Source organism: Gymnoscopelus braueri (assembly GCF_963280865.1).
Source record: "Gymnoscopelus braueri genome assembly, chromosome: 5".
Taxonomy (NCBI): Eukaryota; Metazoa; Chordata; class Actinopteri; order Myctophiformes; family Myctophidae; genus Gymnoscopelus; species Gymnoscopelus braueri.
Window position 1 is genome coordinate 34,873,536 of NC_137606.1, and position 17,636 is coordinate 34,891,171.

At 41.6% G+C, this 17,636-nt stretch overlaps 1 protein-coding gene and 1 long non-coding RNA gene across 3 annotated transcripts in view; one reads left to right on the forward strand and one right to left on the reverse strand.

Moving 5' to 3' along the window:
- Positions 1–6,071, reverse strand: part of tbx2b (T-box transcription factor 2b) — a 12,966-nt gene extending 6,895 nt beyond the window's left edge. The window contains exons 1-3 of one of the 2 annotated variants that reach the window (XM_080427843.1): positions 4,488–6,071; positions 3,146–3,413; positions 1,089–1,235 (exon numbers count right to left, since the gene is read on the reverse strand). In XM_080427843.1, coding sequence (XP_080283969.1) covers positions 1,089–1,235; positions 3,146–3,413; positions 4,488–4,849 — 777 coding nt within the window. In that variant the 5' untranslated portion in view covers positions 4,850–6,071. Of the gene's footprint in view, positions 1–1,088; positions 1,236–3,130; positions 3,414–4,487 lie in introns of both variants that reach the window. The other variant, XM_080427842.1, reaches the window with a different exon arrangement.
- LOC308084882 lies at positions 6,055–17,481 on the forward strand. Its single transcript, XR_013933124.1, has 3 exons — positions 6,055–6,173; positions 13,892–14,041; positions 16,905–17,481. It is a non-coding gene; the product is annotated as an uncharacterized lncRNA (long non-coding RNA).
- Positions 17,482–17,636: the final 155 nt, after the last annotated feature.

A 17,636-nucleotide genomic window follows, 5' to 3' on the forward strand; every position in this document is an offset into this window, starting at 1 on the left:
CCTAAGTGCCCTCTAATCGATTGTGACTCTTTGCCATAAACTTTACGATTGCAACAAGGCCACCAGCCCCCCCAACCCCACCCCTCGACACAAACCCCAATTAGCTTCATCTGAGGAGGGGGGGGGGTGCTATCAAATCTAGGAATTATACTGATCTACAATCAAAGAGAGGGACTAACACATATGCAGATCTAATTCCTAGCAACTGCAGAGGCATGTTTCCATGTTTCTAATTATTAGAGTCTACAAACCATATTTCAATTTTTTTTAGTCTACAAATTATATTTCTATTTTTTAGAGTCTACAACCCCTCAAAATGTTAGGGTCAGTAGAGTTTTACAATCAAAGAGAGGGACAAAAAAAACACCTATGCAGATCTAATTCCTACCAACTGAAGAGGCATGTTTCCTTTGGCTACTACTGTACACAAAACACAGCAAACCATATTTCTAATTTTTACTCAGCAGTTAGCCTAAGGATAGGCCTAAAACGGATTACTACTCCACGAAGTCTAAACATTTTTTAAAACAATGCCAGAGATCTGGAATCACAGACAGGCCTCGCATGTAAACCTATACCGTGCAAGAGCGCAGTAAATCTGAATTTACAGCCTAAAATATCAGCAGGTAGGCTATGTTAAAACCTACAAGCTTACGGAACACAGCAATTAAAAATATACACCACTGTATAGGAAAATCAGACGACTTACAAAATGGCCCCTCAGATTAACTCTTAACGGGAATGGTCTATAGTGGTTCTCAACCTTTTCAAGCCGTGACCCCCCAAAATAATCATATTTGAACTGGGGAACCCCCAGATAAATATTGTGAAATATATAAAATGTACAAGCTCACAACCAGTTTTTATAGTTTTTTGATTACTTTTGCTGTTTTTTTAAAGGTATTTATTATTAAATTGTTGCTCACTGTCATCTGGGGACCCCCCCCCAAAAAAAATCATGTGGGGACTCCCCCTGGGGGTCCCGACCCACAGGTTGAGAACCGCTGATCTAGGACATGTATGCAAACTACAGTAGCAGCCATATTATACGAGGCTGTCTAATAATGTTGACTCTGCTCAGTGCTTACCTTGTCATTCTGATATGCTGTCACAGCCACGAAGTCGGTCTCCGGGAACACATATGTCCTGAACGTACTGTATGGGAGTTTGAGGATGTCATTGGCCCTCACGATATGAAATCTGGGCTGATACTTGTGCATGGAATTTAAAATCGTCTGCAGAGAGAGAGAGGGGTGGGGGGGGGGGGGGTGGTGGGAGATGTGTACGTAAATAATTAAAAGTCCACCTGAAGGCTTTTCTCTTTTTCCTTCACACCAAATATACGAGTCTAGACAGACGATCATAAGATGTAATATAAAAATAACGTACATAATCCAGTACATTGTTCGTGACACACCTTTTTTTCTTTTTTTTATAATAATGACTGTATTATGTTGACTTGTCTGTAATTACCGGGGACTGAAGAAAAAAAACCTTACTAGCCCACACATGTTGTCATGAGAGTTGAAACCACAGTTGTTCTCAGTTGTATAATTCGCTTTATAATTCACAATTTAAGGACACATGTGTGTCCAATGTAAACAAGGACTAAAAAAACAGATAATGCAATAATGCAAATATTTAATCTCTATAGGTTTGGGAGAATTAAACGACTGGTTCTCAAAGTGTGGTCCAGGGACTCTCATGGTTCTTTCAGGGGGTTCTAAATCGACCTGTGCAAGTCTGACAGTATACTGTCAGAGTTAAGGGGGGTCCTTGAAATCTTAAAGTTTGAGGACCACTGAATTAAACACATTCTGCACGGCTGTATCTACCCTTCACCACGTGTATAGCCTACTTTAGTCATTCATCATTTTTCATTTTTACAGTCTGCATGCCTATTGCACTTGAGGGACCCCTGGGTAAGACATGCAGGGGCCCCAGCGCACGTTGTTTGTGTTATACTCGCTCAATGAAGATATCACAGCAGACGTCAAACGTCTTGCGGCGTTTTGACCCAATTTTCAAATACTTTAACCCCGTATAGTTACGGGGTTAAAGTTATACATTTTTCCTATCAAGGTCCATTATTTACTCGGCATTTGGGCCACGGAACCACCATTTGATGAGATTTAGACTCTCAGACCCAAAACTTAGAATATTTCTTCTATACATTCTCTAATTGTGTAAGACTCCTTGTAAATTAAGTAATGCAGATGTTTAACAATAATTTAGAGTTAAAGATCTATAAGGGTCCATTTGGTTACCAACTCTCCATCGTTTAGCTGGGGACCACTTGGAACCCCCTCAAGGACCACTGGTGGTCCCCGGACCACTGGTTGAGAACCACTGCTTTAGCCTAATCCCCGGGCATTGCAAACGCTCTCCTCAAATATTATGTTATGTTATTTATTTATTCATTTATCTCTCAATACAGCGTAACAATGATGGCAAATCCAATGAGGCCAAGAGTTGTAGCTCCAGACGCCATTCCACGGCATACGGAGGGCCTGAGTTTTATGAATAGCATATAACTAGAAAAAGCTCGGTGAGATTCACGAGATGCTGTTGACCCTGCGGAACTAAGTTCAGGCTAATAATATTCTTGAGAGGTCGTTGGAAAACATAAGTAGCCCCGCGGCTATAATGTCAGCAGCAAGTTGGAAATTGAAGTGTCGACAAAGTGTCAACAGCCTTGGCTGATGCCATAATGTTAGCAAGTAATCTCTGAGAGAATAATATAGGACAATGCATGCAAATCGACACGGCTGTAAACAAAACACCACATAGGTTTCAATGTTCTATCGTTAGGCTATGACATGATAGTTAGCAGCTTTTGTACAGTGCAGGCTATATAACCACTTAAACCCCCGCATCGGTATTGTGAGGAAAGCTTTCGCTGAAAAATAGCAGATCGACAAGCTCACAACATGATGCGCTGCGCCGCATTGTGAGCTTGTTGATCGGCTATTTTCAGCTAAAGCTTTCCCCACAATAACAGAAAAGCACCATAGAGCCCTGAGGGACTACGGTTACCCATATGGGGGTTTAAGTGGATATAAGCTAAATCGTTAAATTGTATCAAATGCAAATGTGCCCTAGGCTATTAGAAATTAAATAAAGTACATACATTGCTTGTACTTACAAATCCATGCTTGTCCGAGATATTGTTCGTCAGCTTGAGTTTATGAAAAGCAACAGGCTTCGCCATCCACTGCTCTCCGGTGGCCGGGCTGTCGGGATGAATGTACATCCTCTTGGGCATCTCGGGGTCGGCCTTCCCCGCTACCATCCAACGGGAGTTATGGAACTTGTAGCGGCAATCGTCCGCGGCGACTATATCCATCAGCAGAATATATTTGGCTTTTTTGTCAAGCCCGTTTATCCGGACTTTGAACGGGGGAAACATTCTCCTGAAAGAGAGGAAAATAAACACGCAATTAACTCGCTGCGATTTGTAAAAACATGGCATAATATTACCATTGGCAGACTTTAAAATAGAAATACAAACGTGAATATTTCCGTGCTGTATTATGGCATCGGCCAAAACTGTTAGGGGGGAAATAATCCCTGATATGATGTCCACACCGAAAAAAAGGCTATTACAGGCGTATTACACGAATACCATCCTAAAGCTGTGTGTGTGTGTGTGTGTGTGTGTGTGTGTGTGTGTGTGTGTGTGTGTGTGTGTGTGTGTGTGTGTGTGTGTGTGTGTGTGTGTGTGTGTGTGTGTGTGTGTGTGTGTGTGTGTGTGTGTGTGTGTGTGTGTGTGTGTGTTTGTTTGGAATGGATCAGAACAGCTACAGACTATGAGCCTATAGTCACATATTTATGACCATATCGCTTCACCGTGCCATCTTTTTCAAGTGACAGGCTGTTTACAAAATTCAGAAGCGCAACTGCCACCTCAGAATGTTTGATCTTGGCTTAAAGTAGCCTGCTGTTTGATATTTATTTAGGACGTGTTGTGCAATAACATATTGGCCTAAATGTTGTTCTTTTTACTGAAACGTTTTAGGGCAGGGGATGTAAAACTTTAATTTAATTTAGTAAAATTGTCGTATACAAAATTATTGTGTCCTTATTCCGTATATGACATAAATACACAACAGCAATAATGTCTGGAAATAATTTATTTGTAGCACAGGGTAATCATAATTCTTCCGATCGATATCTAGCCAACTTCTCTGTTTTATTATGTATTCTGTAGATACATAATCATGGAAAATGGGTGCTGATTGATAAAACAATAATATATATATTTTTAAACATCGAGTTGACTTTTGTGCCTTCACGCACAGTACAAGTTTAGACTGAGATGGTTGTTACCAAATCCGGAAGGTAAGAATTACGATAATTACGTAAAATACTGTATGTGTTAGGTTCACAAAACTACTCGCATAATAAATGCAGCTCGTTCACGTCGTTGGACGTTTTAGATTATGTGGCATGTGTGCAGAATTTTACGTAATTATCGTAATTCTTACCTTCCGGATTTGGTAATAACCATCTCCGTTCCTACTTTATGGAACTGGTCCCAAAGATCCTTGGCTTCCAGGGTGACTTTTGGGTCATCGTCCACTTCTTCCTCCGGCTCTAAACTCTTCAAACTGCGGAGATGAGCCGCCTGATGGTGGTGACTCAAAGCCGGGTGAAGCCCTGCCTCCACTGCCCCACCTAGAGAGTGGTCCGTCATGGGCTTGGTGAGCGCCCCGGGAGGCAGAGCGAGAGCCGGGAAGAAGGAGGGCTGTGTGGCCGCTAGGAACGCTGACATGGGGAAGTCGGTCGGCCGGTGAGCGTGGAAAGGGTGATAAGCCATGGCAGTCCCTGTGAAAACTGGATCTCTCATCGGTGCATCCAAAAAAATCAAAGTGAAATAATGATATGCAGTGGTATTTCCCCCAGCAAACAGCAGTATAGGTCCGTGTCCAGAGTAATTGATTTCTGTAATAAGCACAGAAGTGAATTAGAAAACAGAATACGCGTTGTTAGCGGACGCGTTATTGACGAAAAAAGCCAAGAATTGCTCGCGATCGTCCTTCGGTATAGCTCCGCGATGTCCCGTAATAAAAAATGGCCAAAGTGCGTTCAGTTCAGCGACGCTTCGAGGACAGAGGCGCGCTTTGCTGTGTGTGTTCGCCGGTCGCTCTCAGACAAATGCGCTCTCTATGTCGGAGGGCTGGACGGTGTGATCATTCCACACGACGGCTCCGGAGTTAGACTGGTGAGATGTTGCCCCGTTCACTGTAGAACTGTGAGTATCTCACATGTCCTTCCTGCCTCGATCCCAACACTAATGAACCAAGCCCCTTTGATTGCTGATTTTACGCTTTCTGGACCAATTGTGGGCCTCTATAGGCGTGGTTTTGACAGCTCCGGCCAGACCCGAGGAGAGGGGGGTGGACAAGAAGGTGTCGGAGGCATTAGCAGTAAGAAAACATGTCAACAGAATAAAATATTAACCAATGACAGGAAAGATCGGGAAATCCCACCCCCATCTCCAAGCCAAACACCGGGTCAGCCCTCAATTCTTGGCCGGTGGAGATATCACCTCCATCGGCTTGCGTTTTATAATGTCGACGAGGTGCTCATTTGGTGGAACCTCCGGAGAAACGAACCTGTCCACCGCTTGAATGTCTGAATCGATCACCGTGCCGTGGAATCGCTGTGATTATTGACAATCTCGGTGCTCTGTTTTATGACTATATAGTGCAACTCACAGCAGTCATTTAAGTCTCGTTGCGGTGCTCATTTTGGAGAGATTTAATATAGTGTCATCTCTCCGGCGTTTCATGTTGTTTTTAAAAGCCTGTGCATAAAAAGACGCGTAATCATTAATATGTTATCGGTCCTTTTTTTGACCCCCCCGGGCCAGCGTATCACGCACGCGCACGGACCGGATTTAAACGATAGCATGCCAGACCACGTCGCTGTCTCTCTGTTCGTCAGAATTAAACCATATACCTCCAGGCTAGAGCCGATTTATCAGTCGTTTTCTTTGACTCGCTTGCTTGTCTCGTGAACGACTTGACGGGGAGGGCAGCGGCTAATAAAGCGGACATTGCCACTTTAAACGGGCTCCAGCCCCCCGGGCCGTTCCGAACACGCGAACCCAGATGTAACGCTGCTGCTGCATCGAGGCAAGAGGAAAAGAAAACACATGAATGACAGTGGTGAGTGCTTCTACTTCGATGCAAACACTTCCTTGTAGTTCTAGGCTGTTTGGTGGGCGTTAAAAAAAGAACACGCAGCTTTGTCATATTGTGACACAGACACCAACACTTTTCCTTTTCACCCTGTAATATCAGTGTCAATTGTCAATTTTCGAGGCAACTTCAAATTAAATTCAGAAGAACGTTCTTGTGTGTTGGGTGTATTAGCATATTTTCTGTGGCGTTAAAAAATGCTGCCGAACAATCACCACCGCCCAAATGGATCGTCAGTTCTCGCTTTAATTCTCGTATATTTTCACTTCAATCTGACCGACGGGATGATGTATTATTACACAGTCGTTACGGATGTTTTCCTGCGAGCGCCAGAGCGGTGTCGCCCTCCGCCAGCCTGTGTTTGTCAAACCGTGTAGCTACATGTGAAACACTTCATACCTTCACGCCGTGACCCTGGTGGCGATCGACTCAATCTCTTTTCTCCACTCTTTTGTGTGTTATTCCTTTAAGAAAATCCATTCTCGGGGCCCTTGATTAACTTGGACTCGGTTTGTTAAAGAGCCGCTTGGCGCCAGTCGGCTGGACGCGCCACAATAAGAGCAGTCTCTTGTCACTTCATATTTACCCTAAAGTCTTTTAGCGCCGCAATCCCCGTCGCCATCTCCGCGTCCAAAGCCAAAGCCGCGGCTTACGCTCGAGTTTTAGGCAGAAGAAAGCCCTCGGTTATTACTTTGTGTCAAATGTGAGTTTGGATAAACAGCAGCTTTCTCTCTCAGAGCTTTATCAGAACGGACAGACGTTGGTCTGGACCCCCCCTCTCCTCTCCTCCCCTCCCACCACTTCCACATGTCTTGATACAGAACATCGTCACTTCGACATAAAACTGAAACAAAAACTGATAATCCTTCCGAATGAGACTGTCAGAGAGACAGACGCACATTTCCTATTAACCCCTCTGGCCCCGTGGTGCGACCCCGTGGCCTCTCTACACACTCAAATCCACAGGTGTGCAAATGTCCTTATTAAAATCACGTTCTCAATTAAATTAATTGGACATGGTGTAAAAAATATACAGTCCTTATTAAGCAGGCTAGCACTGAGCAATAATATGTGTCAGAAATATTGCTTTGTATCGGGGGGGGTTTTGGAAAGGGGAGAAAACTTTAGGAGAATGAAGGAAAGCTGCAGAGCACAGGATGTGAAAAAATAATAATAAATAATTTAAGATTTGAGAAATGACATCCATGTCTGCATTGCAGGCTAAAACTAAACACTTGTTGCTTATATTACAATTAGTGGCTTTGGCTAAAAGGTGAACTGGACAGTGTAAAAGGGAGCAGGATTTAAGAAAGCACAAATTCATGTTGGCATTTATTAAGACAAAGATGTCCATGTTTTCTTTGCATTGTGAATAAAGCACAGATTAGCTCGCCATGGTGTTGGCCCTGTAGATTAAACTGATTTGACACAATGAAGGCTATACTGCCTGCCTGCATTTCACCAATGACAAATAGCCGCGGGTCATTGTACAGTGCCCCCATTAGAAAGTGTTTTCACTCATTGCTATGTTGACATCATTGAAAACTAAATACACGAATATAATAAAATAAACATTGTCATAATGGACAAAACGTGCATACTATAGTCTACATTACATTTATTCACTGAATAGTCAGATCTTAAGAAAATACATTTTAGTTTAGTTCATTATTAACAGTGATTTGTGAGTTGTGTCATGGCTCAATATTTGTAAAACGTCCCATAGCCTATTTGACCAGACAGTTAATTTAATTTCAAAGGCAATACACCTTAGATTTATGGAATGACAGAGATGGAGCGAGGGCCGGTGGTGAGTGAAGGGAACCTCAGCTGAGCAGTTATTCAGGCCTTAACGTCTGACTATAGTTGGAACTGAAACGTTTTGAGTAGAAAAAGATTAGCAACATATGGAGGCAGCTAACGGGCTTTTCTCTCCGTGTATAAACCCAACGGGCTAATTATATCAACAACACTTTTATAATTAGTCACCATTTATTTGTTCTGTCTCCTACGACGTTACACATCTAAACACGATAACACGGGGGCTATTAACTCACCATTACAAAAAAAAAACCATTAAAGACGGAATAACTCATTCGGTTCAGCACTATATTGAAACCAAGACAATTAGACATTATGGGACACATTAATATTTATGAATATGATTATGCTCACATCCTATGAATACGGTTCTTGCCCTTGCTTGGCAACATCATGCGTGCGACCTCCCTCAAAGGTCACGTCTTTTTTAAGGCGTAAAAAGTTGAAGCTGTGAACAGGCTCAAAGGCAGTGGTGAGAAAAGTACTCACATGTTTTTTTTTATTTGAGTAAAAGTATCAATACTGCAATGTAGAAATACTCTGTTACAAGTAAAAGTCTGGAATTAAAAACGTACTTGAGTTAAAAAAAAAGTATTGGTATCAAAATGTACTTAAAGTACCAAAAGTAGAAAGTAGCCTACTCGTTATGCAGAACTTCTGCAGAGAGAGCGACCTTCTGCAGCAGAAAACGTTTTCAAATGTATAAAAAATATTTTAAATTCTTTTGAAAATAGCAGATCTACAAGCTCACAATGTGTCACATCAGGATGCATTTTAAGCTTGTAGATCTGGTATTTTCAAATGCCAAAATGTATATAGGGCTGAAGTGGTTGATGTATGTTCTGTAATAATATTCTAAATCTACAAAGAAACTATATTAACTAAAGTTTTGAAAATAATTGTAGTTGAGTAAAAGTACAATATTTCCCTCTGAGATGTAGTGGAGTAAGTAAAAGTACTGAAAATACTGAAAATACTCCAGTAAAGTAACAAAAATACCTCAAAATGTTTCTTAGGTACAGCACTTGAGTAAATGTACTTAGTTACTTTTACACCACTGCACAAAGGGCAGCTCATCCGCGGTTCCGGAGACAGGTTGATTAAACCCCGGTGCCCTTGTACCGTCCGCTCAATAGAATCTGTTCAGGTTGCCAGAGTTGGGTGAAAACACGCGTAAAAAAACATTGTAATACGCGGCGCCACAAGGATCATTTTGGTGACCTGTGATAGTGATATGGCACAAAGAATCGTCTAATTGCAATATAACGGGACAGTGTAGGGGCTTTATTTGTCTATAATCGAGTATATTGTTCTTCTTTCGCTACTCAGACATTGTTACTTTCCTCCCTTTCATCTCTTCATCGTCTCTTCCCATCTCCCTGCATCATCTCTCCATGCTAAATATAGCGGGTAGACGGAGGCCTTGGCGCCAGACCGTTTAAGACCTGTCAGAGTCCCTCATATTTCCCCTTGTCACATGTACACCCAGCCAGCGCCTCCTCCTCCTCCTCCTCCTCCTCCTCCGGCTACCAGCGGCCCCCGAACCACCACCACCACCTCCTCCTCCCCTTCGCTCTTTCATTCTCGCTTTTCCTCCCCTTGTCCCTCTCCTCTCCTCTCCTCTCCTCTTCTCTCTCTTTCTCTCTCTCTCTCTCTCTCTCTCTCTCTCTCTCTCTCTCTCTCTCTCTCTCTCTCTCTCTCTCTCTCTCTCTCTCTCTCTCTCTCTCTCTCTCTCTCTCTCTCTCACACACACACACACACACACACACACACACACACACACACACACACACACACACACACACACACGTGTGTGTGTGTGTGTGTGTGTGTGTGTGTGTGTGTGTGTGTGTGTGTGTGTGTGTGTGTGTGTGTGTGTGTGTGTGTGTGTGTGTGTGTGTGTGTGTGTGTGTTATACACACGCGGACCACGGACCTGTTTACATTTCTCTCCGTTTCTCTCCCCATCTCATTAAAGCTGGGGGGGGGGGGGGGGGTTAACCCCTGTTCCCGGTGCCCTCTGCTCTGTGAACTTGGCATCATTTGCTCGTCTTCGGGTTCGTGTTTGTCTCATTGACCCGAGTCAGCGGGGCGGCCGCTGAGCTGTCCACTTCACTGGGCCGGACCAGGCTGATGGACGAAAAATAACAGTTCTCACAAGAGGCTACCCCCCCCCCCCCCCCCTTCAAACCAATCACCCACACACGCGCGCACACACACACACACACACACACACACACACACACACACACACACACACGCGCGCGCACACACACACACACACACACACACACACACACACACACACACACACACACACACACACACACACACACACACACACACACACACACACACACACACACACACACACACACACACACACACACACACACACACACACACACACTCACACAGTTCTGTGATAGATTAATCTGTGTGACGAGGAATTATTAGCCTAGATAGGAATATCCTCATTGTTAATTAAATTCTGACATTCATTGTACAAATAGACCCAAACTGAGGGGTAAATTTTACATGTGAACGTAAATGTGAAAAGTGAAAAATCTTTGCTGTATCACATTAGAAATAAATGAATTAGCTATATTCATATCACACCACAAGTGTGAGGTGCAAAGGTGCACCTCACTAAAGGTGCAAAAGAGTGGGTGTTGTTGTTGTTATTATTATTATTATTATTATTATTATTATTATTATTATCATTACCCTTATTATTATCATTATCATTATCATTATCATTATTATTATTATTATTATTATTACTATTATTATTATTATTATTATTATTATTATTATTATTATTATTATTATTATTAATGTGCATGTTGAAAAAGAGTGACATTGGCCTGTAAGTATAGGCTAATGTGCATAATGTGTGTTTAAATAGTTTAGTCAGGATTGTCACTTTGACGTGCCATTGGTGTCAATCATTTAGAATGACGATTCTTTTTTTCACCACATGTGTCCATGGGTATTAAAACAGCTTGACATTTCTGTAGTGTATCCTTCTGACCTGTACACATATAGATTATTAGCCTATTCATTAACTGTTGGTCTGAAGCTATCCAGTATGAACGCATCATTGAGGTTCTTCTGATCTGTAGACCCAGTAGCCTATAGTTTGGGTTGTGTAGCCTATTTGCGCACCGAAAATAGCAGATCTACAAGCATTGTGACTTGTGAGCATGTAGGAAGAAGAAGTCCGTCTTATATAGTCTTTTCCAGGTTTAAGCCTAATTTATGCTCCATCATCCGAAAATAGCCGGGGCCTGTTCCTCAAAAGGTGAATTAGAGCTAAAGCCTGGCTTTACCACCTATCCTGGCTTAATTTAGCCAGGATTAGAGCTGAGTCGGTTCCTCAAAAGGTGAATTATCTTGAAGATTAGTTTAGCCAGTTCACCCTGGCTAAGTTTAGCCTTATCCGATTCCTCAAAAGAGAATTGAAGCAAGCCTACCTTAGTTACCATGGCAATTTAGCTGTGAAGTTAGCCTGGTCAGGAGCAGGCTAACAGCCAAGCTTACTTAATCCAGTGTCTTTGTTCTTCAAGTTTTTCCACAGTTAATTCAACACATGTGTTTGTATATGGACTCATTTGAATGACCCTGCATTCAAATAAAATGAAATCAATACAATAAGATATAATCAATGTAATTACATTACTGAAATAGTGTGTGACCATGAATCATAATTGTTTCACAATAACTCATGTGATATGTCATTGTCACTCTGTTAACACTATAGTTCATATTGTTGTTAGATGTTTGATAATATATTACTTTTTTTTGGTAATATTATAAGAAATGTCTAACACATACATACATAGCCTACATACATATATATATATATATATATATATATATATATATATATATATATATATATATATATATATATATATATACATATACATATATACATATATTTAAATATATATATACATTATTAGTTACGGGTTTAAAGGAGCCTCTTTGTAAGTCAATAAGGAGCATATTTTAAATGATCAATTTCTAGTCAATGGAGAAATTATTTTTTATTTCTTGTCCACCTTTGGAGTTACATCATGATGGCAAGGTAACTACACAACCCAAATTTCTACTAAAGTGGTCTTGCAATGTGGGGTTATTGCGTGTCTCGTCCCGTCCCCCGCTCATCCCGTCGCGGTCAACCCCCCCGACCCCCGTCCCCCCCCCGTCCCGTCCCGTCCCGTCCCGTCCCGTCCCCTCCATCCCCCCGCGTCCCCCCCCGCCCCCGTCCCCCCCCCCCGTCCCGTCCGTACGTCCTGTTGCCCGTCCGGCGCTGACACACACACACACACACACACACACACACACACACACACACACACACACTCTGTGTGTGCTTTCAATACTTTGCCAGCTTTCGCCCTGGATCTATTTATTGCGGTCGCGTTTCCTTTTCTGTTGATAACATGTTTCACTTCCTCATAAGCTTGCATGAGCTGCTGCTGTTCGGCCACAGAGAAAAACGCTGCGCGAGTTTTGTTCCCCGCTGCCATGATTGGTCAAGTTCAAGGAATCTGCGCTCGAGTTCATGGTCTTTTATAGAAATACGTCGTCGGCGAATCGCCGCCCATTTAGCCTGGCTTCATTATCCTGGCTGGACACAGCCTGGCTTGACAAGGTCTAGCTCGACAAAGTTGCTCCTTTTCAGCCTGGCTTGGCGTCTGAGGAACGGAACAAACGAGGCTTTTCGGACCCGACTTTGTCAAGCCTTGATTTGGCTTAAGGCCAGGCTTTGTTAATTCACCTTTTGAGGAACAGGCCCCCGACCTACAAGCCCACTGTGATGAAGTATGAATCAGGCTTATAGAGCAGGGGTCATCAACAGGGGGTCCGGGACCCCTAGGGGGTCCTCAGAGCTACTATAGGGGGTCCGCCAAATATTTGTGTGATAGAACTTGCATCCCTATTCTGAGGAGAACATTAGCCGAAAATAGCAGATCTACAAGCTCACAATGTCTCCCGCTGAGAGGCGTTGTGAGCTTGTAGATTGGCTATTTTCGGCTATTTCGGGGCAAATCAAGATAAGTATTGATGGTTGAACAATTAACATTAATTAACACTGATGATAGTCAACGAAGCCATCTATGAACTCTAAATAAAAAAAGTTTAATCTGCAACACAATTGTAAATAATGTAGTGGTGGTGGGGGGGTCCCTGCTTCATCTCTATCTCAGCTAATAAGGGGTCCTTGGCCTAGAAAAACGTTGAAGACCGCTGATGCAGAGCCTATGCTATACAGCAGGTGTAGGTGTGAGTCTCTGGCATGCAGTGGCAGGCAGGTAGGGGAGGTTAACAGGTGGGGGCGCTAGAATGACCCTGGGGAATGGTTGTACAAGCCTCTGTCTCACTCACCGTTCTCTCTCCGAGTGATAAAGTGGCAGTCTACCTTTCTCTCTGGCCATACATAAGTAATAGCAGGATTTTATTACGATGCATGGGGGCGGGTGAGTGAGCTCATAAGACAGAGCAAAATTGCATGTGTATGCGGTGATTACAAAAACGTTCTCCCTAAAACCCTTCAGTGAGCATGTATTAAATATTCCATAATACTGATGCATTTTTTATCTTTATTGTTCAAACCCATTGCTTCGACACGTATTCATGAGACAGGCCTGCAGCTTTCTCTGAAAATAGCAGATCGACAAGCTCACACAATGCATCGTTGTGAGCTTTGTCGATCAGCTAGCGCTATTTTCAGCGAAAACTTTCTCCACAATAACAGAAAACAGAAAATACACTAGTATAGAGCCCTGAGGGTCTCCGGTCAACCATATGGGGTTAAGTGGTTAAACATCTCTCCCCCTTTGACTCTTTTGGCAGCACCAGTTGCAGGACAGGTGTGTAGAGAGAGAGAGAGAGACATGCGACACGGTGACATTCCTACTGCTCGCATGGCCGGCGACAGAGGTCTCCTCCTGGCCCTGTGCCTGTGATCAGTGGGTCCATGGATCCGCCTCCACGGAGCTACAGGTGGGTTCAGTTCAGTCGGTGTGTCCCAGGCAGGCAGGCTCAGCCGCCGGGTGGGTGCTGTTAACCAGTGGTGTAAAGTATAACTAAGAACATTTACTCAAGCAGTGTACATAAGTTCAATTTTGAGGTATTTGTACTTTACTTGAGTATTTCCAATTTCCAATACTTTTACTTCTACTCCACTACATCTCGGATCCAAATATTGTAGCCTACTTTTACTCCACTACATTTATTTGAAAACTTGAATTACTAGTTACTTTGTAGATTTGGATTATTATTACATTAACCACTTCAGCCCTATATATTTCGGCCATTTGAAAATAGCCGATCTACAAGCTCACAATGCCTGATGAAGCATACATTTTTATACCAATACTTTTGTACTTTTACTCAAGTAAATGTTGAATTCCGGACCTTTACTTGTAACAGAGTATTTCTACATTGCAGTATTGATATTTTTACTTAAGTAAAACATTTGAGTACCTTTTCCACCACTGCTGTTAACTCTCTGGCGACAGACAGTGCGCTGCAGGCGTGCGTCATGGCGCGGAACGTTGCGCCTTGCCTTATATTTTCCATGTGATTGATTGAATACTTTATTAACAGTTTGCAAAAAAAAAAGCACAGAAGGTACAGTTCTATAAAAAGGATGCTAAAAGGATTAAACCCAAGAAAACACTATGGCTTAAGTTGATTCCATTGGGGTCCTGTGTATTCAATTCAATGCAGACCCCAGATACCAAATTTGCACATAATTATGTGATCATTGTCGTGGCATGACGTCAGATGTCAATGCCCCTGAAATATAACTGGAATTAAGCACACAAACAGTGTTCATGCTTAGGGATGTATCTGTCGTTAAAGAAGTCTGCTATGAATGTCTACAATTTACAAGCAGTTTAAAATAATCGTGCATTCGAGTTGGATCATTTTTTGGAAACTACAGCCTGATATATCAGTCGATTTTTAAATGATTCAGCTCGAATGTACGATTCTTTTTATTAGTAGATATGGGCTAGTTAGTTTGAGTGCCGGTTGGTGAGTATTTAATAGATCACGGCATCAAATTCCCTCAAACGCCTCAGCTTTGTCCCCGTCAAGCGACTCCACTTAACTCACGACGACCACCTTAAATCTCGCATTTAGAAGACATGAATGGATCCATCATCATTAAGTATAATATTTGGAATGAAAACGTTCTGTTGCACGTTAAATTTGAACGTTTCCTAACGAATAAAGTGTAGCCCATTCTGTTTAGTTTAATTTTTTATAAGCGAGGAAACTTTTTTCCTTGACCAGCTATTTATGGTGCAAGGTCATAGCCTATTAGCCTATATGTTTTTTTTTCTTCTTTTTTTAATTAAAAGATCAAACACTGGAAATATAGCCAAAAGTATGATACTTTATTTTATTTTGTCTGCATGGAATATTTGTTTAATAATGAAAACATAACATAGCCTAATGAGTGCCTATACACCTGGGCTGGGTATTTTAGGCCCAAAAGTTCAACGTTTTAAACCGCAAAACATTTCATTTTTCCGTGTCTTTGATTGGGCCTACATGACTTTTAAACACAATTCTTGTGAGACCAGATTATTGTAGCGTCGTGTTAGTAGTTTGGACACACTTGGTTTTGCGATAAGAACAACACATTTTAGCAGCCCAACATGTGTTTATTTTACAGGCCTGACCCGTTGACAGCGTCTCCAAATTCAATTTCCATCTCATGCGACGGGAACATAGAATCACATTATAGCCTACAGGAGGCGATGTGAAATTATACCTGAAGTCCGGAGGAAATGCTTTTATTTCGCTACTTTAATTCAATGAGGGGGGGGGGGCACTTCTGCGTGTTAAATCGTCAGCTCTCACATGACGCTATCATTGCATTACAAATAAAGGCACACATAAGAATAATCTTATTTGTTGATAACAGGATTATAGGTGTCCATACACTCATTCTATTCTGTATATGTTCTCATACGGGAGATATAACTTTGTTTATAAAGAATGTAAACTTAATCAAGGAAAATGAGTTTTATTTTTAGGTGGACAAACTGTGCTTTAGTTTGAATTTGATAAATGTAGGCTAATTATAGTTTTAAGTATAGGCTTGTTGACGTGGGTTATTTTATTTATAATTAGGTTTACTTCGGTCCGGTAGCGTAGGCTTTTTAATAGCCTCACCCTCATGCATGTTTTTAAATCATTTCTACCTTCTGAAATAGTTAAATAATCATTAGGAAATAACGTTTGATTCAATTCAAACCGAAAGTTCAAATTTGAACATTGCTAATAGGCTTTAAGTGTTTGATTTATAGACAATTAAGAATGAAGAATTGATCTATTTTATATTGACTGGATATGGAAGTTAATTTGAAACTAAACGGAACAATAGCCTGGCTTTAACGCTTTTTTATATAATACATTTCTGTAAGGTATGCTATCTACTAAATACAGTTGATGAAATTGAAAACGGTGCAGCAACACTATAATGTCATACATTATCATATTATGTCAAAACAGATTAGATAAATCTCCATTTATTCCGAAGGTGGAAATTGGCTAATTACAAAACTTGAAGTCAGTAGGGCTAAAAGAATAAAGATTAAAAATTAAAAAAAGAAACAAGATTTAGAAACATTATAAATGCCTCTACATTACACAAATAAAAGAGACCATCTAAAAAACTGAGCATAAATGCAGGTTATAGGATATCATGTGTGTGCTGTTTTTCTAACAGAGTGACACATACTTCAGCATGAGATGTGTTTCCAGAATGAGATGTGTTTGATCAAACAAAAGGCAGAGCTGTTTGCCTGTAAGTGGTTTACCTTACATCCTGTGTTCTATCCATTCACAGGGTTAGACCATTAGACTATGGATGGTATCAGACAGTGAAGACAACAAGGGTTTGCTGGCTCTGCCCCCTCTGGCTGTGGGACATGCTGGCATGCAGGTCAGGCCCCTGGATAACACAGAGGGGCTCTGGGGCCCCTCAGCGGGCACACAACTCAGAGGGGAAAGCCATGGCAGCCTGCCACTGCGTCTGTCTATGTCTCATTTCTTTCTGCATGCAGGCCATGGCTGGTTCCAACTGTCTAAGGTAAGTGTTCTGCACACAAGAGAGAGACAACACAACGGTCGCTCATTATCTGATGTGGGGACACTGAAATCTCTTCTGTGTTTTTTTAAGGAATTATTATTATTACAAACTGTTTTAAGAAGAAAAAAAAGAATACAGGCCTTCCTGATTTTTTAAGAACAAATTTCCCTCACATGCTGTTATGTTTTTGTTTAAATATGACTAAAGGAACACATTGCCCTGTAGAGTGAGTGGAATCCTTCTGTGCAGGTTAGCTAGCTGTGAGCTCTGTTGTATATTAACACATATGAAGGAGGTTGTGTGTGTGTGTGTGTGTGTGTGTGTGTGTGTGTGTGTGTGTGTGTGTGTGTGTGTGTGTGTGTGTGTGTGTGTGTGTGTGTGTGTGTGTGTTCATTTTATGTGTTAATCGTTGTTGGTTTACAGTGTATATATATATATATGTATATATATATATATATATATATATATATATATATATATATATATATA